General features: G+C 36.8%; 1 protein-coding gene across 22 annotated transcripts in view; it reads left to right on the top strand.

The window, feature by feature from the left end:
• The window catches only part of MAP2 (microtubule associated protein 2), a 303,981-nt gene that overhangs the window by 204,415 nt on the left and 75,703 nt on the right, over positions 1-23,863 (top strand). For 21 of the 22 annotated variants that reach the window (XM_055290437.2, XM_055290439.2, XM_055290438.2 and 18 more), the window contains exon 5: positions 18,935-19,219. In XM_055290437.2, the coding sequence (XP_055146412.1) occupies positions 18,958-19,219 (262 nt within the window). In that variant the 5' untranslated portion in view covers positions 18,935-18,957. Of the gene's footprint in view, positions 1-10,551; positions 10,698-18,934; positions 19,220-23,863 lie in introns of all 22 variants that reach the window. The other variant, XM_055290436.2, reaches the window with a different exon arrangement.

The raw sequence follows: 23,863 nt of genomic DNA on the forward strand, positions 1-23,863 counted from the left end.
AGAACGCTTGGGTGTTTGTGAAAATACTGCATTGCAGTAAGTGTGTGATCACTGGTTTTTCCCTGAAAGTTAAAACTCATTTTCTCTTTGAGAGTAGACGGCCATTTAATAGAATTCTCATGACATCAGAGAGCATTTCAAAGGGAAGAAAACTGGCCTTTCCTACAAGCATGTAAGCAAAGACAGTTTGATGTTTTCTTCTATGTGAGATTAAGTAGCCAACAAGACCCCATTGTGGCTGAACTCAGAGATTGATTCCTTCTGAGTGTCTCTGTCAAATCGTTCTTCCTAAGAAGTGTGATGATTTTACTTAAACCTAGTAATTTCTTGAGATTTTTACTCTTTTCTTTTATCACCCACCCTCTGCACTTTTCTAATGAATGTCAAGGACTCTAGTTGTACCATGTGCTCAGTAATTACTACAGAAGGCAGTTTGATTCTGAGACAGTTGTAGTCTCTGTCAGAGAAATTTAGAATTCACTAAAGCAAATACTTCAGTGAGGGAGTGCCAAAGCTTGAGTCATTTACAACCGTTGTGAACAGAGCTCTAGGAAAGATCCAGTAGTAATCAATCCTGAATAAAAAGCAAAGGGCCAACACAATCAGAAAAGACCTTTTTCTAACACAGACAGACTGCTGTGGCACTAGAAAGTTCTTCCTACTGGGAAGCAATGTGTAAGCCTTTTTGTTTTGAGCTTGTGTATTCCTTTTTGGCATGTGTTTACAATTGGAGTGAGTCCTGTTTTTGGAGTGTGAGAATTCAAGAGAGAACTTTATTTTAAAAGCAAGGGGAATTGAAAATTATAGTATAATATAATGTTATATACATGTATATTATATATATATACACACACACTTATAAGTAACAGAATTGAAAATATAGCAGCATAAGATAATACATTGCATATGCACACTGATATACAATATCCATATACATACATCTATGGATTATTTAAATATACACTGTAAGATTTGACTGAAACATGAGGACAGGGAAATTCTTCATTGAAATACTATAGGGAAGTAACATAACAATGTATATTTTTAATGTAATTTTCTTATGGCAGAGCTGAGTAACTGTATTACATAGTTCAAAATATTTGTACATGGAAATCACACAGAAAAACCTTCTAACTTTATTTTCTCCACGATAGTTTAAATAATGACAAGCCTATCCTGCAATTATTGTTTCTGGCATCCAGGATCTACCATGCTTAAGAGCCTACAAAGACTTCCCAGCTTGTATAGGATCCTGTAGAGCTTCGTCAGGTGAATTTTTTGAATTATACATTAAAAGTCTAAAAATCACAGAATGCCAAATGAAAGCTCAGAACCTACCTGAATAGTGTTCTCTACAAGCAAGTGTGCTGCTGCTATATTCTGCTTTTCTCAGCTCATCTGGAATCCCAGAAAGAAAAGGAGCAGTTCTGGCCGGGTGTGGTGGCTCTTACCTGTAATCCCAGCACTTTGGGAGGCCAAGGTGGGCAGATCACTTGAGGTCAGGAATTCAAGACCACCCTGGCCAATATGGTGAAACCCTGTCTCTATTAAAAATACAAAAATTAGCTGGGCGTGGTGGTGGGTACCTGTAATACCAGCTACTCGGGAGGCTGAGGAACAAGAAGCGTTTGAACCCAGGAGTCAGAGGTTGCAGTGAGCCAGGATCGCATCACTGAACTCCAGCCTGGGCAACAGACTGAGACTCTATCTTGATGAGATAAGACAAGATAAGGTGAGATGAGATAGGGTAAAATAAAATAAGATAAGATGAGATAAGATAAGATGAGATGACATGAGGTAAGACAGGAAAAGAAAAGATGGGAGCCATCAGTCCACAGTGGCCCTTTTAGGGATGCTGTTACCAGTAATACTTCTAAACATCAACCTCACTGGTCCCTTTTTCTCCTCACTTACTACTGTGATTAAAATATAAAATTGCTATCCTTTGTTATTGTGATGGTTATGATGAAATGTTAAACATATGTTAGGTTTAATAGAAAGTTAATTTTTTAATACACTTGTATTAAAAAATTAATACGTCTCCTTAAAGTTTTTGTGATTTTTCTAAAATTTGTTTTATTTTAATATTAACTTAATCTTTTTTGTGTTCTAAATAATTTTTTTAAATTCACTCTTGGCTAAGTCCTATTTACCTAACTTGCATATGATGGGTCTATTTTTATATCTAAGTATTTTGCCTACAGGCCCGCCACATAATATTGCCACATCTATTAAGACTTTTCCAAATAAGATTGGAATATTTGTCTTTGAAGAAAAATTAATTATTGTGGCAATTTAAGTACTTGAATATTTTTTCTAGCTCATTCTTTTAACATCTCATAAATGTAAATGAATTGTATGCATTTCAGGCCTGGATGATTTAGCAAATGTATGTCCCATCATACCCCTCCAGAAGTTTGACAGAATACAAGTCGCATGCCATGGAAATTAACCTGATTTCTAGAATTCACTCTGGGGCACACTAAGATAAATCTACTCAAAGAGAGAAGTCAAACAGTATATGAAGGCTGATCCAGTTGGATCAAACTTGGGTTGCAAGGGAATTTCAGATGACAAGGATTCTCTGGATGCTTCCTTTTGGCCCAACTCAACCGATATGGTGAATAAGGCTACTTTCAACTTAGAATTCCTCTGAATCACAATTACAGCTGCAGTGGGCACAGCACAACACAAGCAGCCTGCCCCAAATCCCCCCCCGCCCAGAAAAAAGAAAGAAAAGAAAAGAAATGACTATGCTTTATATGACTCATACGTTACTTATATATGACTAATATTTACCTTTCTCTGGAGAAAAACTAGTATTTAACATAATTAACTAGATTGTTGATGCTCCACAGATGTAGTAGGTTAGTATACTTTAAAATGCATATAATACAAATGTTTTGCTTCCATCCATTTTTCTTTTTAAATATGTATGACTCAGAAGGTTTTTATTCATGAAGTACCTATGTTATCCTCTATTATTGCATTTACTGTGTTATAATGTATGTTTTTTCAAACACATCTGCCTTTCTGAATACAGTGTAAGAAGTTTATGGTCAGAGTCTATATCTTTAATCATCATCATTTTCCTAATGCCTAACAGCATTCCTGATATAAACCTGGTATTCAATAAATGATCATTGAATAAGATACTAGAAACCAACATAAATTAATTGGTGGATTGATAATGATCTTAAAATTAAATGAAGGCCTGATACATGCTCATTATAGATCATTATCAACCCATCAATTTATTTATTTTGCTTTCTAGTATATAATTCAATAATCATTTATTGACTACCACCTTTATATCAGGCCCAGTGCTTTGGTCATTTAGGCTCTCTGTTGCTTAAGCAATCCTCCCACCTCAGCCTCCCAAAGTGCTGAGATTACAGGCATGAGCCACCATGCCTGGCATCAGCACAAATTTTAATGAAAAGGAACTCTTCTGGACATCATGTGTGACTGGACCACAAACTGAATTCAAAACATAATAATGTCGATACCCATCAAAATTGTATAAAACATGATATTTTATCATTCTTTTCAAAACAGATACATGTAAATAGATGATAGATAAATACTGTAACTTTAATTGATGAAACAGTCTGTTAAGTTTATTAGACTGTATTAATTTGAGGATTAGGTTTTGTTTTAATTAATTAATTTTTTTGAACGTAGAATCTTGCCCCTTGTTTCAGTCCCACTCACACTGCCATAGCTCAGGCCCAGTTCCTTTCAAACAACTGTCTCTGAGAAATGTTTCTATCCTTAGTCATGTCTTCTTCCAATTTACTTTCCATACCACTGCTGGATCAATCATCCTAAAAACTAAGCTCGAGTGTACCATTTTCTTCTCTCCATCTTTCATGGGCATCCATGGCCTTCAGGACAGAGTACAGGCATGGCTCACCACATCCCTTTACAATTCTGCCATTGCCTGGCCATCGACCTCATTTCCACACTTCCCACTTCACTTCTGTTCCATAGTGAACAATTTTGTGCTTTACATGAGTTTTTTTTGTTGTTATTGTTGTTCATTTATTTAGCAAGCATTTGTTGTGGAGCCTACTCTGTGCCACACACTGTACTTGGTGCTGGAGGTCAGAGATGAATTAAACACAGCCCTTCCCCCAGGAACTCACAGCCTTGTGAGGGAGACATAGAGTAGAGAGGAACCTCTGACCCAGAGTGAGGGCTGGAGTTATGGAGATGACAGAAGATGCTCATTTTGGTATCTTTCTAGAAAGTGTTGCCTAGCCCAAGTCTCAAAAACAAACAAAACAAAAACAAAAATGTAGGATTTGGTCATCTAGGCTCTTTCTTCCTAGGAAGATTCTTGTCCTTTCTTTGACTACCTCCTACTTGTCCTTCAAACCCTCCTCCAGGCAGTGTTGATTGACTTCCTAGTGTGGCAAGAGATGTTGATGTACCTCCACAACTTCCCGTCCTTATCACCATCACAGCATGTACCACACTGTATTATTGCTATTGGTTTGTCTGTGACCTCCTTCAACATGAGGGCTATATATTTTTTTCTAGTATTCCCAGTGTGTTCCTACTACTTGATACACAGAAGCCTGTCCATTAATTTTTTAAATACAGTTAAAAAATAATTAATTGCTTAATGCATTAAAATTTGTAATCTTAGAGTTGGACAGCATCTTAGTAGTCATACATTCCAGCCTCCCATCAGTCAAAACCAGAATTGATTCTATAATGTTCATAACAGGATGATCATTCAGGTTTTGCTTCAACACGTTCACTGATAAGGAATGCAATGAGGTTCAAAGAAATGCAAAAAAAATACTATGACTATGCTGTAAATCTGTTTACACTTATATTTGGAATGTGATTTTAATTTGAACACGTTAGAGACAGAGCTTTAGTCAGATGGCTTGCATTTGTGGAGAAAGAATTGTTCATCAAAAGATAAAGGGACTGAGCAGATCCCATAAAGAGAAGGGCACACAACAAATGGTATCCTGCTTATAATTCCCCAGGACTTTATCCTTCCTCTGTCTTAAATAGCCAAGAAGCCAATCCCACTCATAGAATTAACTATCAAGCATCTAATTTTTGAATTTATGTTCTAATACATTCTCCAGTTTCAATTATCTATTCTTTTTTTTTTTTTTGTCTTTTCATGACTGCCATTTCTTCTCCAACTTTTAGAGTTTTGTTTGTTTCTTAATTTTAATTCTAGCATCTTCTTCCGTGATGTATAACATGGCCTTCAAATTTACCTGGATCATGGCCCTATTACAATACAAGGAAATCTCTAAAGCATCTAGTCCTCAAGTACTGATTGTTATTTTTAAATTGTTGTCAATCCCAGTCAGTGGCTTCTTTATAATGTGGCTCTCAGGTATCTCAAACCCAAGGATCTTCACTCTGTGGTGGTACAAATACTTATGGCCTAAATTCTGCTTTGTAATGTCTGCAATTCTAGCGAATATTCTTCAGAGTTGTGTCCAAAGAAGATTTATGGTATTTTGTTAAGTGAACCTGGACCAAGTCTGACAGGTCTTGAATCAGATTCCACAGTGGAAAAAGTTTAAAACAAAATACATTATTTATCCAAATCCAAATTATAATTTTCCTCTTAAGCTTTTTATCCTGATATTTAAATGTATGCTTATGTAAGAAAAATTTTTATTAAAATTCTGATTAGAATTTTTTCTGCTTATAAAGAAAAATTCCAATGTAGGGGTCAAAATTTATTTGTTCAATGGCTCCATAGTTAGTTACATACTTATGAAACTAACACTCTGGTTTAGCACCATGTCCAAGTTTACATATCTAGTAAGCGGTAGACCCAGGATTCACCCCTAATTTTCTGATTGAAAATCTGTTACTTATTGCACAATATCTCCAGTACCTAAATGCAAGTCCTTAATTCCTTAATTAAATATCACTGGTAGGGGTGGGGGGACTTAAAAAAAAAGGAAAAAAAAATTACTGGTAGAGACTAAAGCTCTAAAGCATTTTAAATATTATGTATATCTAATACATACCGGAGCTATTTATTAGTCTTCCAATATAATAAAAAATAGGCTCAGAAATAGTATACAGCTGTGAAGCATAAGTTGTATACCATGGTCACATAAAGACAGTTGCCCAGTTTCATATGGTAAGTTGTTACCAATCGAGCAGGTTTACAAAGTTAGTGTTGTTATCTGGACTGGATTCTCTTTTTAGCTCTAACCCTATTCCGCCAGTCTCACTGCTTTGTGAAACAGCAAGCAATGGAACAGATGTTGGGATTTGACTTCTCCTTCCAGATCTCTCTGGAAGTGTCTAATTTGGTTAAATAATTTACTGTATCTGTTCTTGGTTTTTCAGTGTGGGTCAAACCATGTACTGAATCCTATTGCTGAAAATGTTCAAATAAAAACCATAAAATGGGCTGGGCACAGTGGCTCATGCCTGTAATCCCAGTGTTTTGGAAGGCTGAGGCAGAGGAATTGCTTGAGGCCAGAATTCCAGGCAACATAACAAGACCCATAGCTTGATGGTGGGTGGGGGGGATTAGCTGGGTATGGTGATGTGCACTTACAGTCTTAGCTACTCAAGAGGCTGAGGCTTGCTTGAGCCCAGGTGTTTGAGACTGCAGTGAGCTATGATAGTGTCTCTGCATTCCAGCCTGAGTGACAGTGTGAGACCTTGTCTTTGAAAAAAAAGAAAAAACAGAAAGAAACAGAAGAAGAAAACACAAAATAATAACAAGTAATAGGTAACATTTCTTAAGCCCTTCCAACTTGTCTGAATTTATACTTTATTTGTATTATCTATTTCTAGCAATAACCTAATGTTATCTGTGTCTATCATCATTTGAAATTACGTGTTATGCACCCACCAGCTCTCTTCTTTCTAATTGTTTATTAGTCATGGTATGTGATGAAGAATGATGAGTCATCCTTATAGGTATTTTACAATCAGCCTGAAATAAAGCAGGGAAGATATGAAACAAATATCTGGATTTTCAGCATATCTTTTTCATGTTATTGAGAACCTTTTCCTCTGTTTTTCTTAGAAGACAAAGAAGGAGAATATAGAGTTGCAGGCAGCTTATTAACAAATGTTTAAGCTTAGAACTTCTCAGCATTTATAAGCAAAAATATGGATTCTGCATAAACTTCTAATACCATCAAGGACCAAAACAAAAGTTTCTGTTTTGTGGTACTGATATGCATAGTAGTAGTATAAAGCATAATTGAGCCTACATGGAAAAGAGAAACAATATTTATGTGCTTAATTATATTACACAACTGGTCATTTTAGCCTTTTGTTCATCTGTGGATATGTAGTAGCACAAAATTATAAAACCAATGTTTTTGATTGAACTGGCACATTACATGATGATAGGGCAGAACACATAGAAAACATTCTAGAACTGTCTGTGCCAAACACATTATTAAAATGGAGACATGCCTATCTGGCACATAGTGTATTTTTCCTTTAGATTTTCCAAGACTTTTTTATTTCTCCTTTTGCCAATTTTTGAGAGTAGTTAGTGCTGCCTGGTAATAATTATCATCAGTGAGGTATTCCTGTGCTTTGTGATCTTTCTAATACTGTAATCCAAATAAAACCATTGAGGTTTGTGATTATGTGGGAATCCCAGGAGAGAAAGTTCTATTCTACTTAATGATATTTTCAACACACATGTCTCAATGATCTAGATACTAAATAATTCAATTACTTCTTTGAGAGCTTTACAAATTCCGAGTTATCTACCACCCATTTGCACCCTGCTTATTACCCCACATCCACCTCCAAAATGATCTAACGGTAAAGAAAATTGTAACTCAATTTGAGATTTGTGTACTTCTATCACAAACCATTAATGAATGCTAAGGAGTGTTTAAAGTAAATGTTCGAAAGACAATTTGAAAATGCCAGGGACTGCCCATTGTTTTCATAATGTGAAGTAGATTTTTTTTAAACCATGACAACTGGTAATTTTAAACATTCTTGGAAGATATTACAAGTAGGATTAGGCACAACAGAGCACTGCCTTATTCCCCATAAGCTAGAATACGAGCAGTCTATCTTGTGATTTAACTCCATCAACTCATCATAATGTTCTGGACAAAGGAAGTGAAAGATCCAACTTCTATTTGTGAGAATAGTCATGTGACCTATCAACATCGTTGCCTTAACCCTCCACTTCAGTTAGTCTATAGGGATTTTCCATGTGTGTATTTTTATCACTCCTCATTCTTTTCTGAGGTCCTATGCAGCAAGCTTGGCTGAAAACACTAGTCTTCAAATGTCAATGTATCAGAGTCACCCTATTGAGCTTGTTAAAATATCAATTTGCAAGTCCCACATTGAGAAATTCTAATTTGTTAAACCTGTGTTGGAGCTAATTGACTGAAAACACTGTAAGACACACTGGAATGGATGATCACCAAAGATCACTTCAGTTTTATGATTTTAAAACCTTTTCTCCAATGGATTGAAGTAGTTTATCTTAAAAATATTTCTAAACCTGTATATCATGTGGTTTATATTATGATTACTAGACCTCTATCTATCACCCCATTTATACAGATTTAGAAATATTTTTACTAGACCCTATTCATGTCCAGTAGTTTGTTTTACTTGGTGTTATTTTTCATATGCACCGGAGCATATGAAATGGAGTTAGAACTTGAATTCCATGCTTCTACCATGACAGCCCTGAAAATTAGATTCAAAACTATTCCCCTCTTACCCAATTTGCTATATAGTGTTGGCCAAACATCCACAGCCAGCAGAACCTTTCTGTGTTTACCCTGAGGTAGGTAATTGATTAATTAATATTCATTCAACATTGAATACATATTTGAAAGCTGGGAAGTGAAGGTTGCAGTGAGCCAAGATGGAGCCACTGCACTCCAGCCTGGGCAACGATGTGGGACCCTGTCTCAAAAAAAAAAGAAAAAGAAAATGAAAATGAAAGCCAAAGTATGACCAAAGGCTGTTTTGATAGTTTTTTATATTGCTATCATGGTTTGGTTATGCACACCATACTTTCAAATAACCCCTTTTAGACTTTGAAGAAAAGGTATGGAAAACTTCAAATTTTTAAGTGGGTAGAAAACGAGAAAATTGTTTCTTTTTTAGTAAAATGTATTTCTGATTTGCATCCTTAGTCCTGGAGTTACCCAGAGAAAATAAATTCAAAATTCATCAATAGCTCAGACTGATGGCAGAGTTGTCAGGGGCATTTTTTTCTGGGCATTTCTGCTTACTTCTTATTTCTTTCCTTTAAATAGTCTGGGAAATGTGACAGCTGTACTTTATTTTCTTGTGTCTGCAAGCCCTCAGGGCATATGTGCTCAGGAACTACTTTTTGTTACACTTAAATAAGTATATCTATTTGCCACTTGCTCTAAAAAACAAAATGCGGGAAACATCAGAGTGTATCAAATTTTTTTTTCCATGTGCAATATTCAGGCAATGCAATAATAGATGGAGGTCCAGGTGAAAATGCTTATCTTTTTAAGCCAGCTGCTAAATGCATTAAGTTTTAATTTGTACATACAGTTTTATAACACTTAGATAACCAACCAAAATATGTTATTTGGCTGTCTCCAATATAATAAGTCATTTATCATTTTAAAGTTATTATTCACTTATTAGCAACATTTACTTCAATGATAATTAAAAGAATATTCCAAGGAAGAAGAACAAAGGAGAAATACTTAAAAAAAAAAACTAAGTAATTTATTCCAACAAATCAGATTTTTCTGCTACAGTTTGTTAACCTGTAACCTATCTGAAAGGTCTAAAATATTAAATTTTTACGAGACATTTTGTGTGGAAAATATTGTTGCCTATTTTGTACTTCATTTGCTTTACATGAAAATAAGCTATTGTATGCTACATAATATTATATAATTTTATTGTAAGAACTATGCTCCAAACTAAAATTCTAAAAGGCAATATGTACAGTTATGTATTTATGATATACATTCTGCAGGATTTCAGAAAAGATTCGATAACTTTCACAATTATAAATAAAATAAGGAACAGAACATAGTGCTCAGGACTTAGAATAATGTAAATACTGCATTAAGCATTAAAATTCTTGGGAATAAAAGAAAATAAGGGAACAGATGTATTTGCTGATAGTCTAATCATCAGAAATATGCAAAATAAGCTGGGCATGGTGGCTTATGCCTGTAATCCCAGCACTTTGAGAGGTCAAGGTGGATGGATTGCTTGAGCTTAAGAGTTCAAGATGAGCCTGGACAATATGGCAAAACCCTGATTCTCTAAAAAATACAAAAATTAGCTGGGCATGTGGCACATACCTGTAGTCCCAGCTACTTAAGAGGCTGCTTGAGAGGCTGAGGTGGGAGAATCACTTGAGCCCGGGAGGTTGAGGCTGCAGTGAGTGTGATTGCACCATTGCACTGAAGCCTAGGCAACAGAGTAAGACCCTGTGTCAAAAAATAAAATAAAATAAAGAAAATAAAAGAAATCAGCAACATATAGGTTATCTTATTTCTAAATTACGATGTAAATTAATTTATTATGCATATTTTTTTGCAGGAGGCAATCACATCACAAAAGACAATGTTTCAACAGTAGTGTTACAGATTTGCAGGCAGACTTTTTGGCCACCTATGGGCAAGTCCAAATTTTTTCTTACACACAGAAAAAGAGGAATTCATTTAAGCATCTAGACACACACTCAAGTAAGATTTTAGAATTTTTAAACATAGAACATTACAATCTTAGGCCTGGAAAATGCTAAAAGCAGATACATTTAAATATAAGAAAATCCTAATGCAGTAGAAATTGAATTATTGATGTTTCAGTCAATACTCTAGAAATCTGATAAATAACAGCAGTAATGACTAAAAGAGCTACCCATCAGCTACAAAATGAGTTTCCAAGAGTCTACATTAATTATGATATTAGATAAAGAAGTTTCTATTAAGTGATTGAAAATTAGAATATGTCTGTCCCAAAATTGTTTTGCTGTAGTACCCATGTTTTATATTGAGCTGGATGTTTCCTTTTGTTCTTTCTTCATTCTTTTGTTGTTGTTGTTTCTTCCTATTTTTTTCTTGCTTCTCTCTCTCTACTATCGCTTTTATTTCTTTACTAGAATTAATAAAAACATTTGGTTACTTATTGTATTAGTCCATTCTCACATTGCTGTAAAGAAATACCTGAGACTGGGTAATTTATAAAGAAAAGAGGTTTAATTGCCTCATGGTTCACAGGTTGTACAGGAAGCATGATGCTGGCATCTGCTCAGCTTCGGGGAGGCCTCAGAAAATTTACAGTCATGGTAGAAGGCAAAGGGGAAGCAAGCACCTCACATGACCAGAGCAGGACTAAGACAGAGTGAGGAGCCACACACTTTTAAACAACCAGATATCATGAGAGCTCACTATCATGAGGACAGTACCAAGGGGGATGGTGCTAAACCATTCATGAGAAAACCACACCATGATCCAGTCAACTCCTACCAGGCCCCACCTCCAACACTGGCAATTACATGTCAGCATGAAATTTGGGTAGGAACACAGATCCAAACCATATCACTTATAAAATTCATAATTCATGATACCAAAACCTTTTAATCAAAATGAGGTAAAGTACTTGTTTTACTCAACAGTATTAAACATGTAAGCATTAAGTCTACCTAAAAACAAAATTGAAGAATGTTACATATGTCAAAAAGACCAGAAATTAATTCATATACCATTTCAACTTGAAATTTAAGCTCTAGAACATTCTATTCTGGTTATATAACAGTTTTATTATGCTGATATACTATGATACAGCTTAAATCATCAATATGCTAGAAATCTGATCAATACCAAGTCTCTTAGTTTGGCTCACATCATTGGAATCAAAGGTTAATGTCAGATCAACAAACACTAAGGAATTTTAGATTTTTCATAATTTTCCATCAGTGAAATTATTCAGAGTGCAGCAGTGATCAGTGGTCAGAGGTTGGTATGAAAACATTCATGTTGTTGTCAAGAACATTAGAATGAGAAAAACAGATCTAAGGTTTATCAAGGGAAAAAGCTGGAATTTTAAAAAACAGAAGTTTTAGCTTTTGATGAAGTAGAAATAAATGTGTCCATAGAAACTCTCAAATATCAAGACAAAATTGTGTAACAACCAAGGTAGCAAACATCAAAGCTCACCACTCAGATTCATAACTAACATTTTTGGTGGCACAATATTTTTTCTTTTTTTAAATAATACACCTTACCTAGAAAGAATACTTGGGCCCTTTAATATATAGCATAATAGTCATAATACAATAAAGTCAAGTGTAATATCTCACCCTGATATCAATAGATATTTAAACGTCTTGGATTTTTTTTTTTTAAATGGAGTCTCGCTCTGTTACCCAGGCTGGAGTGCAGTGGTGTGATCTCGGCTCACTGCAACCTCCGCCTCCCAGGTTCAAGCGATTCTTCTGCCTCAGCCTCCCAAGTAGCTGGGACTACAGGTGCACACAGCTAATTTTTGTATTTTTAGTAGAGACAGGGTTTCACCATGTTGGTCAGGCTGGTCTCGAACTCCTGACTTCATGATCCACCCGCCTTGGCCTACCAAAGTGCTGGGATTACAGGCGTGAGCCACCGGCAAATGGCCATGTCTTGGATTTTTAAAAAATGCTTATCACACATACAGTATTCCCATTATATATTGACATGTGTGTTTTGTCCTAAAAAGTAAGATTCCCATTGCAATATATTATAAATTGTAAATCATTGTTTTAGTCTTAGATTTCCTTGCTCACATTATCAAGCTAGGCTTTGCAGGTAAGAGAAATAAGGTGGCCAAGACAGTGAAACCCCTTCTCTACTAAAAATACAAAAAAAAAAAAAAAAAAAAAAAAAGCCGGACATGGTGGCAGGCACCTGTAATCCCAGCTACTCAGGAGGCTGAGGCAGGAGAATCACTTGACCCTGGGAGGTAGAGGTTGCAGTGAGCCGAGATCGCACCACTGCACTCTAGCATGGGTGACAGAGCAAGACTCCGTCTCAAAAAAAACAAAGAAAGTTTAGGTAGCATCTCAGCTTGCTCTATCAAAGCAGGGATTGTGTGGCAGATGCTCAGCGGTTTGGCAGTTAGGAGCAGTTAAGATCTGTGATCTTTTGCAATTTGGAGAGTTTCCCATTGCACAGTAGGAATGGAATGTTAAAAATTCCTAGTATTTCACGACAAATTTTTTAGTAGATTTGGAGAGAATTTGTCGTTGTCTTCACTTTTTTATTTGTATCTTTATTTGCTTAGAGACAGAGTCTTTCTCTGTCACCCAGGTTGAGTGCCATTTCATAATCATGGCTCACTGTAGCCTCAATCTCCTCGGTTGAAGTGATCCTCCCACCTCAGCCTCCTAAATAGCTGCACCTAGCTAATTAAAAAAATTTTTTTTGTAGAGATGGGGGTCTCACTATGTTGATCAGGCTAGTCTTGAACTCCTGGACTCAGGCAGTCCTCCCACCTCAACCTCCCAAAGTGCTGGGATTACAGGCAAGAGCAACTATGCCCAGTCTTTATCTTCTTTAATTGCACATTCACATGGTTTCCAAAGAGATTTGGGTAAAAATAATATTACGTCAGGAAGAAGAAATTAAAGAAGGCTATGGTACTTTTAACTATGTTGAAAATACCATTTTGAAGAACAGAGATAATCTATGACCCCAAAACTCTGATTAGAAGTATAAGTGAAATTTATCATTTATGGGTGGTATTTTAATAATATTATGTTGTGATTATAAATGAGTGTGGCCAAATAGTGTCTCCTTTTGTTCAATAAACTTTTCCCTAAAACAGAAGCAATCTTTTCAAGTTATATTTTCTGTAAAAGTAGTATTGTCAGAGCCATGCTAATTTTAGTTTGAAATCTCCTAAAATGATCATTACTTACCAAATGGTTAGACTATTTTCTTTCAAAAAGCTTAATAAATTAAAAAGTAATACCTGATTAATCTGCATACATTTTAAGGAATATTATCTGAATAGTCTTACCAGGAAGTTGGGTGATACTTTTTAGGTAATAATTTTGATTTTTTTGTGATTCTGGTATTAAGCGAAATCAGTATGGCTATCCAGCCTTTTCTTCTTCCAAAATTAGTTTTTATTAACTAATTTAAAAAATTCAAAACTCTAAAGCATTAAATACTAAGGAATTCATTTTTTTAAATGTCTGTCCTCTTGAAAACAAATTATCTTAATATTTTAAATGGATGATTACCAAGTAGCAGTCTCTCTATTTAAGTGTTGGTTTGCTAGGTTTAAAATAAGGATTCTTGGTCACTGAGAAATCTGTTCTAGAAAGCTCTATGGCAGGGGGATGAGAGAAGTCAAATGTAACTGAGAGTTGTGGGTGCTTATATTGTTGTATTTGCTTTTAATATTTGGTGGCTAGAACTCCTAGGGTTAAACATGGGCTAAAGTACAAACCTAACTATTTCCCAGATCCTCTTGGGGATGTTAATAAATACGGTGTTAGAAAAAGTTTTGTGGCCAATTGGTTTGGGATGTTTTGCACACCACTGCCTTTGCCTGAGATTCAAATATCCAGTAGCATATCAAAAGCTTTCAGAAGGCTCATAGTGTTCCTACCCACGTAGCTTAGCATCTCATTTGAACACTTTACCTCTGTGGTCTTCCTCCCCAAAACACATAACTTTAATCATTACAAAAAACAGACAGATCTCAATAGAGGGGTATCCTATGGTTTATCTGATTAGTACTCATCAAAACTTTCAAGGTCAAAGTCTTAAAGGAACCTAAGGAGACATGAGGACTAAATATAATATAGTACCCTGGATCAGATCCTGAAACGAAAACGAAAGACATTAGGTAAAAACTAAAGTAATCTAAATAAACTATGGACTGTGGTTAAAAGTAATATATCAATATTGGTTCACTAATTATATAAATGTACCATACTGATGCAAAATGTTTAAGATAGGGAAAACTGTATGCAGGGGGTAGATGGGTGATCTCTGTAGTATCTGCTTAATATTTTTATAAATTTAAAACTGTTTCAAAAATATAAAGCCTATTAACTCAGAAAAAGCTACATCAACAAGGCATGTTATTTATGTGAAACTTTTTCTGTTTACAATGTTCTCTGTGTACACAAAATAAATTGGGCCATATAAGAATATGGAAATCTTAATTAAGCTCTTTGGTAAAACAAACAAACAAAAAAGAAATAAAAGCATGTAAAGATTAGGATACTGAAGTAGGCAAGAATCTATCAGTAAAATGTTGTGATCCAAAAGGTCACAATTGGAATTTAGATAATTTCCTCAATCTTTTACATATATGAAGATGCCACAACTCAGCAGAAACACAATGCTTAGGCTACCCAATTAGATCTTTTGATATGTGACTGGAAGAAAATGGCAGAATGGAGTGTAGAACACTGCAGAATGGTTTTTATAAAAAAGATGTAGCTAATTTTTCAGTGTACACAGGGAGAGGTTAATTCCGAGGATGCTCTATTCTCATTAGGCTACCATGTCTGGTACATTTGCCATGCCTGTCTTGGGATATCCATTCATCCCTACACAATATCTGGGGACAGATTTGCAAGTAACTCTCATTATTGTACTCACCAAGTTTTCAGGCTCCTATTCCTATGCCAATGTTGTATATGTAATGATTAATGATATAATTAACAAACAATAACAAATGTAATAACTACTGTTTATTGAGCATGCCAGGAACTGTGTTGAGCCCTTTATTTTATTCTATTTAAACTTGGTAACAAACCAATAAACTAAGCATTGTTCTCATTTAGTAGATGAGAAAACTCTCCTGTGCACACAATTCTTTACATATAGTTAGTGAGGTGGCGATACTCCCTGATTTACTCATAAGCCCATCAATCAATGTTTTAAGAGCTAAATTTTTACATCCTGATTAAATGTGTTCTTAGGGAACATAAATAGAGATGTTTTGGGAATCAGTTTTGGGAGAGATTTGGTGCTGTAGTCAAATTGGCTTAAATGAATTAACTCATCCAGCTCTTCCTGCTATGAAGAGAAAATAGAGAGAGCGGAGGATAGCAACAAAATTCAGTTAAAAAACCCCCAGACAAATGCTTGTTAGTAATCTGATGGGAAAACTTACTTTATTTATACTTTCTCCAAACAGAGCTTGGTAGTAAGAAGTGGATTTGTCTTAATATAATTTTTGCTTACTTGTTTGGAGGCCTTTGCTTGAGATACTTTTTTGAAAAAAGGAAGATGTTCTTAGTTTCCATCAAAGACAGTATTGCTTGTATTGTCATCCTTACTGTGGAGACGATAAGCCATCAATAAGGCTACGTGGTGGGCAACACTTTCCAAAACTGAGTGGTGAATCACTTCTTTTCAATTATATATCTAAACTTGGTAATATTGAGAGGTGACAGCGTGCTGGCAGTCCTCACAGCCCTCGCTTGTTCTTGGCGCCTCCTCTGCCTGGGCTCCCACTTAGGTGGCACTTGGGGAGCCTTTCAGCCGCTGCTGCACTGTGGGAGCCCCTTTCTGGGCTGGCCAAGGCCGGAGCTGGCTCCCTCAGTTTGCGGGGAGGTGTGGAGGGAGAGGTGTGGGCGGGAACCGGGGCTGCGCCCGGTGTTTGCAGTCCAGCTCGTGTTCCGGGTGGGCGTGGGCTCAGCGGGCCCCACACTCCGAGCGGCCGGCCGGCCCTGCCCGCCCCGGGCAGTGAGGGGCTTAGCACCTGGGCCAGCAGCTGCTGTGCTCAATTTCTCGCTGGGCCTTAGCTGCCTTCTCGTGGGGCAGGGCTCGGGACATGCAGCCTGCCATGCCTGAGCCTTCCCCGCCCTCCATGGGCTCCTGTGTGGCCGGAGCCTCCCCAACGAGCGCCACCCCCTGCTCCAAGGCACCCAGTCCCATCGATCACCCAAGGGCTGAGGAGTGCAGGCGCACGGCGCAGGACTGGCAGGCAGCTCCACCTGCGGCCCTGGTGCGGGATCCACTGGGTGAAGCCAGCAGGGCTCCTGAGTCTGGTGGGGACTTACAGAACCTTTGTGTCTAGCTAAGGGATTGTAAATGCACCAATCAGCAGCCTGTGTCTAGCTCAGGGTTTGTGAATGCACCAATCGACACTCTGTATCTAGCTACTCTGGTGGCGACTTGGAGAACTTTTATGTCTACCTCAGGGATTGTAAATACACCAATCGGCACTCTATCTAGCTCAAGGTTTGTAAACACACCAATCGACACTCTGTATCTAGCTACTCTGGTGGCGACTTGGAGAACTTTTATGTCTACCTCAGGGATTGTAAATACACCAATCGGCACTCTATCTAGCTCAAGGTTTGTAAACACACCAATCAGCACCCTGTGTCTAGCTCAGGGTTTGTGAATGTACCAATCGACACTCTGTATCTAGCTACTCTGGTGGGGACTTGGAGGACCTTTGTGTCCACACTCTGTATCTAGCTAATCTGGTAGGGCCGTGGAGAACCTTTATTTGTAGCTCAGGGATTGTAAATACACCAATCAGTGCCCTGTCAAAACAGACCACCGTGCTCTACCAATCAGCAGGATGTGGGTGGGGCCAGATAAGAGAATAAAAGCAGGCTGCCCCATCCAGCAGTGGCAACTCGCTCGGGTCCCCTTCCACGCTGTGGAAGCTTTGTTCTTTTGCTCTTTGCAATAAATCTTGCTACTGCTCACTCTTTGGGTCCGCACTGCCTTTATGAGCTGTAACACTCACCGTGGAGGTCTGCAGCTTCACTCCTGAAGCCAGCGAGACCAGGAGCCCACCTGGAGGAACGAACAACTCCAGACGCGCCGCCTTAAGAGCTGTAACACTCACCGCGAAGGTCTGCAGCTTCACTCCTGAGCCAGCGAGACCACGAACCCACCAGAAGGAAGAAACTCCGAACCCATCTGAACATCAGAAGGAACAAATTCCAGACACGCCTCCTTTAAGAACTGTAACACTCACCATGAGGGTCCATGGCTTCATTCTTGAAGTCAGTGAGACCAAGAACCCACCAATTCCGGCCACAATATCAGCTTGTAAGAGAAGGTCATGCAGTATCTTCCATCCAATTAACACGTAGAACACCTCCTCCACAACTCATTCATCCTTTACTATAATTTACAACTTCCTGTTATATGTCAATGGTTTTAACTTTTTCACATCTTATTTGATTTAGCTAAGAATGCCATAAGATAGGATGTAGGCCTAATGTTATATTTATTTCCTTTCTTTCTGTAAGATTTATATTAATAGAAAATATCATTTCCTGTTAGTCTATAGATAGGGTCCAGGAAAGTTTATCAAAAAATTAAGTTAAAGCTATCTTTCTTTTAATTCACAATATCCAGAAAAGCGTATCTACCTTTGGCTTTAATTGAACACCCTTGAAACCAAAACGGCTAATATGTTAGTTATTGTCTTTTCTAGATCTCACTGAAAGTCATGATTTAAGAGAGTACGTGGGATAATTTTTCATGGTATAGAATTCCTCCTGTCATTCTTCCTCCCACTTTTTCTAGCCAGTTTTCTCATACTGCAGATTTTCCCTATGCTGAAGGATTCCTTGACTCTACCATACGGTCAACATTCAAGACCATAATTAAATGAAAGTTCATTAAGATGTGTACCTAAATGCCAAACACTAGTTTTTTTATTGTTGTTTTGTTTTTTGTTTTGTTTTGTTTTTGTTTACAAAAAGGAATTTGTGTAGAATGACATTGATCTTATTTTAAAAGAACTAATATTCCAGAAACAGTCTGTAAAACTCAAGATGAACTAATTGACCCATTCTTGATATTAAACATAGGTTATTGTACATGTTTTCTTTGACTATAGAAAGCCACGCGGTTTGCTATAAATTTCTCCTATCTTGGTACAACCAATATCAGATCAGAAGATGTCCCCAAAGTAATAGCTACTATTTTTCCTCTTTCAATTGCAGGAGAAATAACAAGGCATTGAAGAATGGCAGATGAACGGAAAGACGAAGCAAAGGCACCTCACTGGACCTCAGCACCGCTAACAGAGGCATCTGCACACTCACATCCACCTGAGATTAAGGATCAAGGCGGAGCAGGGGAAGGACTTGTCCGAAGCGCCAATGGATTCCCATACAGGGAGGATGAAGAGGGTGCCTTTGGAGAGCATGGGTCACAGGGCACCTATTCAAATACCAAAGAGAATGGGATCAACGGAGAGCTGACCTCAGCTGACAGAGAAACAGCAGGTAACTAAGGGCTCTGCTGTCACCAAGTGCTTGCTTTGTGCTTTGAAGTCAGTTTAGTCTGAAAGTGAATTAATATACAGCACTGATCCTCTTTCAGTAGTGCTAGGACTGAACTTCCAGTCAGTCAGAGGAAATAAAAGAAGAGAAAAATCATGGCAACTAACTTGACATTTCCCCACATTAGCTGTATTCTCAATCCCATTCCCCTATTTAATTTTTATCACGTGAATTTTTGCAGGCTGAGTATATGTATGTTTTGCTAGAAACTGTCAGCGTTTTAACTCATTGAAAGAAAATTTTACAAATAGTTTTTTTTTTTTAATTCTCTTAAATGACCTTGGACCTAAATTCAATGGATTGATTAGAAGCATATTTTTTAGAGCAGAAAAATGCAAAATACATAAATACATACTGTAATTTTTTTAACCCATCATTCAACAAACTACAGTTTAGCTTTTCTACATGCAAGGCGTTGTGTTAGCTTCTGTGGCCAGTGCATGTGCAAGAAATGGTCCCAGAACTTCGTGGATCAGATGATCTTGGAGCAGACATGAGACTTGTGCATATGTTTATTTGGATACAGAGCATAACATGTAAGTGCCACATGAGCAGTATAGAAAGGCAAAGTTTAAAGCAGATTATTTCTACTTTGGGCCAAAGTCCCCAAATTATGCGCAAAATCTTCTTATCATCTTGGGGTGCTGCAGCAAATTCACAAGAATACAACAAGATATTTTAAATATTTAAGGGGAACAGTGATAATATCTGTCAAACACTGCCTTAACTATTAGCTCAAGATAGTTCACAGTTTCAACATTACATTACACTATATTCCTTTAACATATCATATCTTTGCAAAGATAGGTTTTCAGCAGTTGTTCTGATAAAAGCAAGTACCCTGCAGAAATCCATGTGAAGTGGAAGAAGAGAGTGATAGTGTCCAACCTGATTCCAGGATTTGAGAAGCTGTGCAGTGCCCCACAGGCACATACATTCAATTAGTATGAAATTGTGGTTGAGAATGAAATAAAAATATTATTTGCATGTTTCATGGTTACAATGAGGATTAAATAAGATAGTAAAGTGTACAAAGTGAATGGCTCAAGAAATAATAACTATTAATTAATTTTATTATTATTGGTGGTAGTGGTGGTATCAATATGGATGACATAGCACTCTTGATCAAGTAATATTTTTCTATAGCTGAGTATACACAACTTTAAGAGGGTGGAATTTGGGTGTCAGGAGCACTAAAAGGATTTTGAAGGGATTGCAGCATGAGGGGATGAGAGCATATTATAGCATATTGGTTGTGAGGTAGAAAAGAGTTAGTATGATATGTCAAGGTTTTTTTTGTCATCGTATCTTGCAACACCTGGCATTAGACCTTTGATATTCCATAAATGTGTGTTGAGTGAGTGAGTAAATGAAGGAATAAATGAATAAATTCAAAAAGAAGAAAGTCCTCTTCACATTAATGGTGAAAACAATTGAAAAGTCTTACTTTGTGCTCTCACCAGTTGACTCTCAGTGCCTGTTATGAAGGCTTGTAATACACTAAAAAAAAATCACTGCAGTGTGCTTGGTCATGGAGTAAAAACCAACACCATTCAGTATTTCATCTGTTCAGTGATCTTAAGTATTTGAGAGTATCAGAAAAATCTATTTGTCAAGTCAGTGTGTTATCACCAGCTTCTCTGAGAAAATAATATACATTTAAAAGAGGCTAAAAGGCATTTCTTTTAAATGATGGGTTTAGGACCATCTGGAGTTAATTTTAAATTCAGCTCAACATGTATCAAACACATTTGGTATTAGCTTTTGGAGACTGATTACAAAGGTTTTGTATGTATGTTCTGAGTGACAAAAATTGCAAACAGTCAGCCGTGGGCTACCAGAGTGATTGTAAATCCAAACTAAACTGTGGTGTGATTTTTAAATTAACTTTCATCTAGAAATAACCAGCCAAGTATTGAATCCATGAGATATGCGTGTGTAGAAATCTATAGAAAAAGGAAAATGTAAAATATTATCTTTTCATATCTACAGAGGATGTTCCAGTGATGAGTTAATGTGCAATTAAATTTATTTCCAAACTCTAATTTAACAAATAACAACTTTTATCATTCATGGGTTATTGACAGCTGTTTCACAAATTGTGTAATAAAAATCATCTCCAGCATAAACAGATGCTCTTAAATCCCAAATATGGTATTTAGAAATGCTATCCTTTGGTGATAGAGAGTATAGATATGAGCTGGCATAATATTTTGATGTGATTATTTTAAAAAGGACCAGGGATCTATACATCAGCTCACTCTTTTATACAATCTACCAGTGTATTACATTTTTCCCTATAAAGGATATTTCTCAGGGACACTGTTAGCATGAGGCATTTCTCAGTCACATCAGGTCCATAGCTATATGTTGTAGTATCCAGGACATTACTGATTAAATCCAAAAATCTTCTCTCTACTTTCTTTTTTTGCTATAGTCCTCTCTTTGCATTTTAAAATAATATTTTCTCCAAGGTTGTTTCTTTTTAACCATCTATGTAAATAAGATCACATGATAAATAAATTGCAATCGTCATCTTCTTCCCCCTTTTCTCCTTCGTTAGAGTGGGCTCACTTCAACCAAGATCCTTACTTTTTTCCCCCTCATCCACTCCTTCAATGTTCATCTTCATTATAGGCAATAATAATTTTTAAAGATGCAAACCCATAGTCAGTATATCCTTGATCTTATGCACTGACACCAGAGGGTGGGAGAGTGGAGAATGTTAGAAGGCAATAATAATTTAAATTGGCTGGGTGCAGTGGCTCACACCTATAATCCTAGCACTTTGGGAGGGTGAGGTGAGTAGATTGCTTGAGCCCAGGAATTCGAGACCAGTCTGCGCAACATGGCAAAACCTCATCTCAAAAAAAAAAAAAAAAAATTCGCCGGGTGTGATGTCACACACCTGTGGTCCCAGCTACTCGGGAGGCAAAGTTGGGAGGATCACCTGAGCCCAGGGAGGTCAAGACTGCAGTGAGCTGTGATCAGGCCACTGCACTTCGGCCTGGATGACAGAGCAAGACACTGTCTCAAAAAAATAATGATAATAATAATCTAGATTTTGTCCCCTATTTTATGATTTAAAACTACCCATAAAAAGAATTATTTCCTCAACTATAGCAAGATTTTTCATTCTTTAAGATTTTTTCTTACCACTAAAGTGTCCTTTTTAGAAGCCATGCCACAGAAGCATGAAAAAAAGAAATGAGAAACTATTAAGCATCTAGCCACTTAGGAAAGCTGTTGTTATAATAAGTCTAAAGCATGATTTTTACCTTTGTCTTTGTTTTTTTTTTTAATTTTTATTTTCATGGATTCAGGGGGCACAAGTGCAGTTTTGTTACATGAATATATTTCATAGGGGTGAAGTCTGGGCTTTGAGTGTACCCATCACCTGAATAGTGAACATTGTACTCGATAGGTAATTTTTCAACCCTCACCTCTTTCCCACCCTCCCACCTTTTTGAGTCTCCAATGTCTATTATTTCCATATTTATGTCCACGTGTATTCATTGTTTAACTCACACTTGTAAGTGAGAACGTATGGTATTTGATTTTCTCTTTCTGAGTTATTTGACTTGAGATAATGGTCTCCAGTTCTATCCATGTTGCTGCAAAGGATATGATTTTATTCTTTTTTATGGCTGCATAGTATTCCACCATGTATCTACACTACATTTTCTTTATCCAGTCATCCACTGATGGATGCTTAGGTTGATTGCATACCTTTGTGAATGGTGCTGCAATAAATATATGAGTGCTGGTGTCTTTTTGATATAATGATTTATTTTCCATTGGGTAGATACCCAGTAGTGAGATTGCTGGATCGAATGGTAGTTTTATTTTCAGTTCTTTGAGAAATCTCCATACCGTTTTCCATAAAGGCTGTAGTAATTTAACATTCCCATCAACATTGTTTAAGGGTTCCCTTTTCTCTATAGCATTGTTAACATCTGTTGTCTTTTGACTTTTTAATAATGGCCATTCTAACTGGTGTAAGATGATATCTCATTGTGGTTTTAATTTGCATTTCCGTGATGATTAGTGATGTTGAGCATTTTTTTTCACATACCTATTTGGCCATTTGTGCATCTTTTGAGAAATGTCTATTCATGTCCGTTGCTCACTTTTTAATGAGGATTTTTTTTTTCTTGTTGAGTTGTTTGCATTCGTTAGTCCTTTGTTGGATACACAGTTTGCAAATATTTTCTCCCATTCTGTGGGTCGTCTGTTTACTCTTTTGGTTATTTCTTTTTCTGTGCAGAAGCTTTTTAATCTAATTAAGTCCCATTAGTCTATTTTTGTTTTTGTTGCATTTACTTTTGGGGTGTTAGTCATTATAATTCTTTGCCTAGGGCAATGTTCAGAAAAGTTTTTCCTGGGCTTTTTTTCTAGGATTTTTATAGCTTGAGGTCTCACATTTAAGTTAAAGCATCATTTTAAAATTGTTTTCCAAAGCGTAAATAATAAGAGTAATGGCTTGTAATAATTCTTTCCTCTCTTTTCTGTGTTATCTTTATTGAAGAAAGCAAGAGGAATGCATTTTGGTCCCCACAGAGTTTCAGCTCTGAAGATAATTAGGAG

The sequence above is a fragment of the Symphalangus syndactylus genome, chromosome 8, assembly GCF_028878055.3.
Source record: "Symphalangus syndactylus isolate Jambi chromosome 8, NHGRI_mSymSyn1-v2.1_pri, whole genome shotgun sequence".
Classification (NCBI taxonomy): Eukaryota; Metazoa; Chordata; class Mammalia; order Primates; family Hylobatidae; genus Symphalangus; species Symphalangus syndactylus.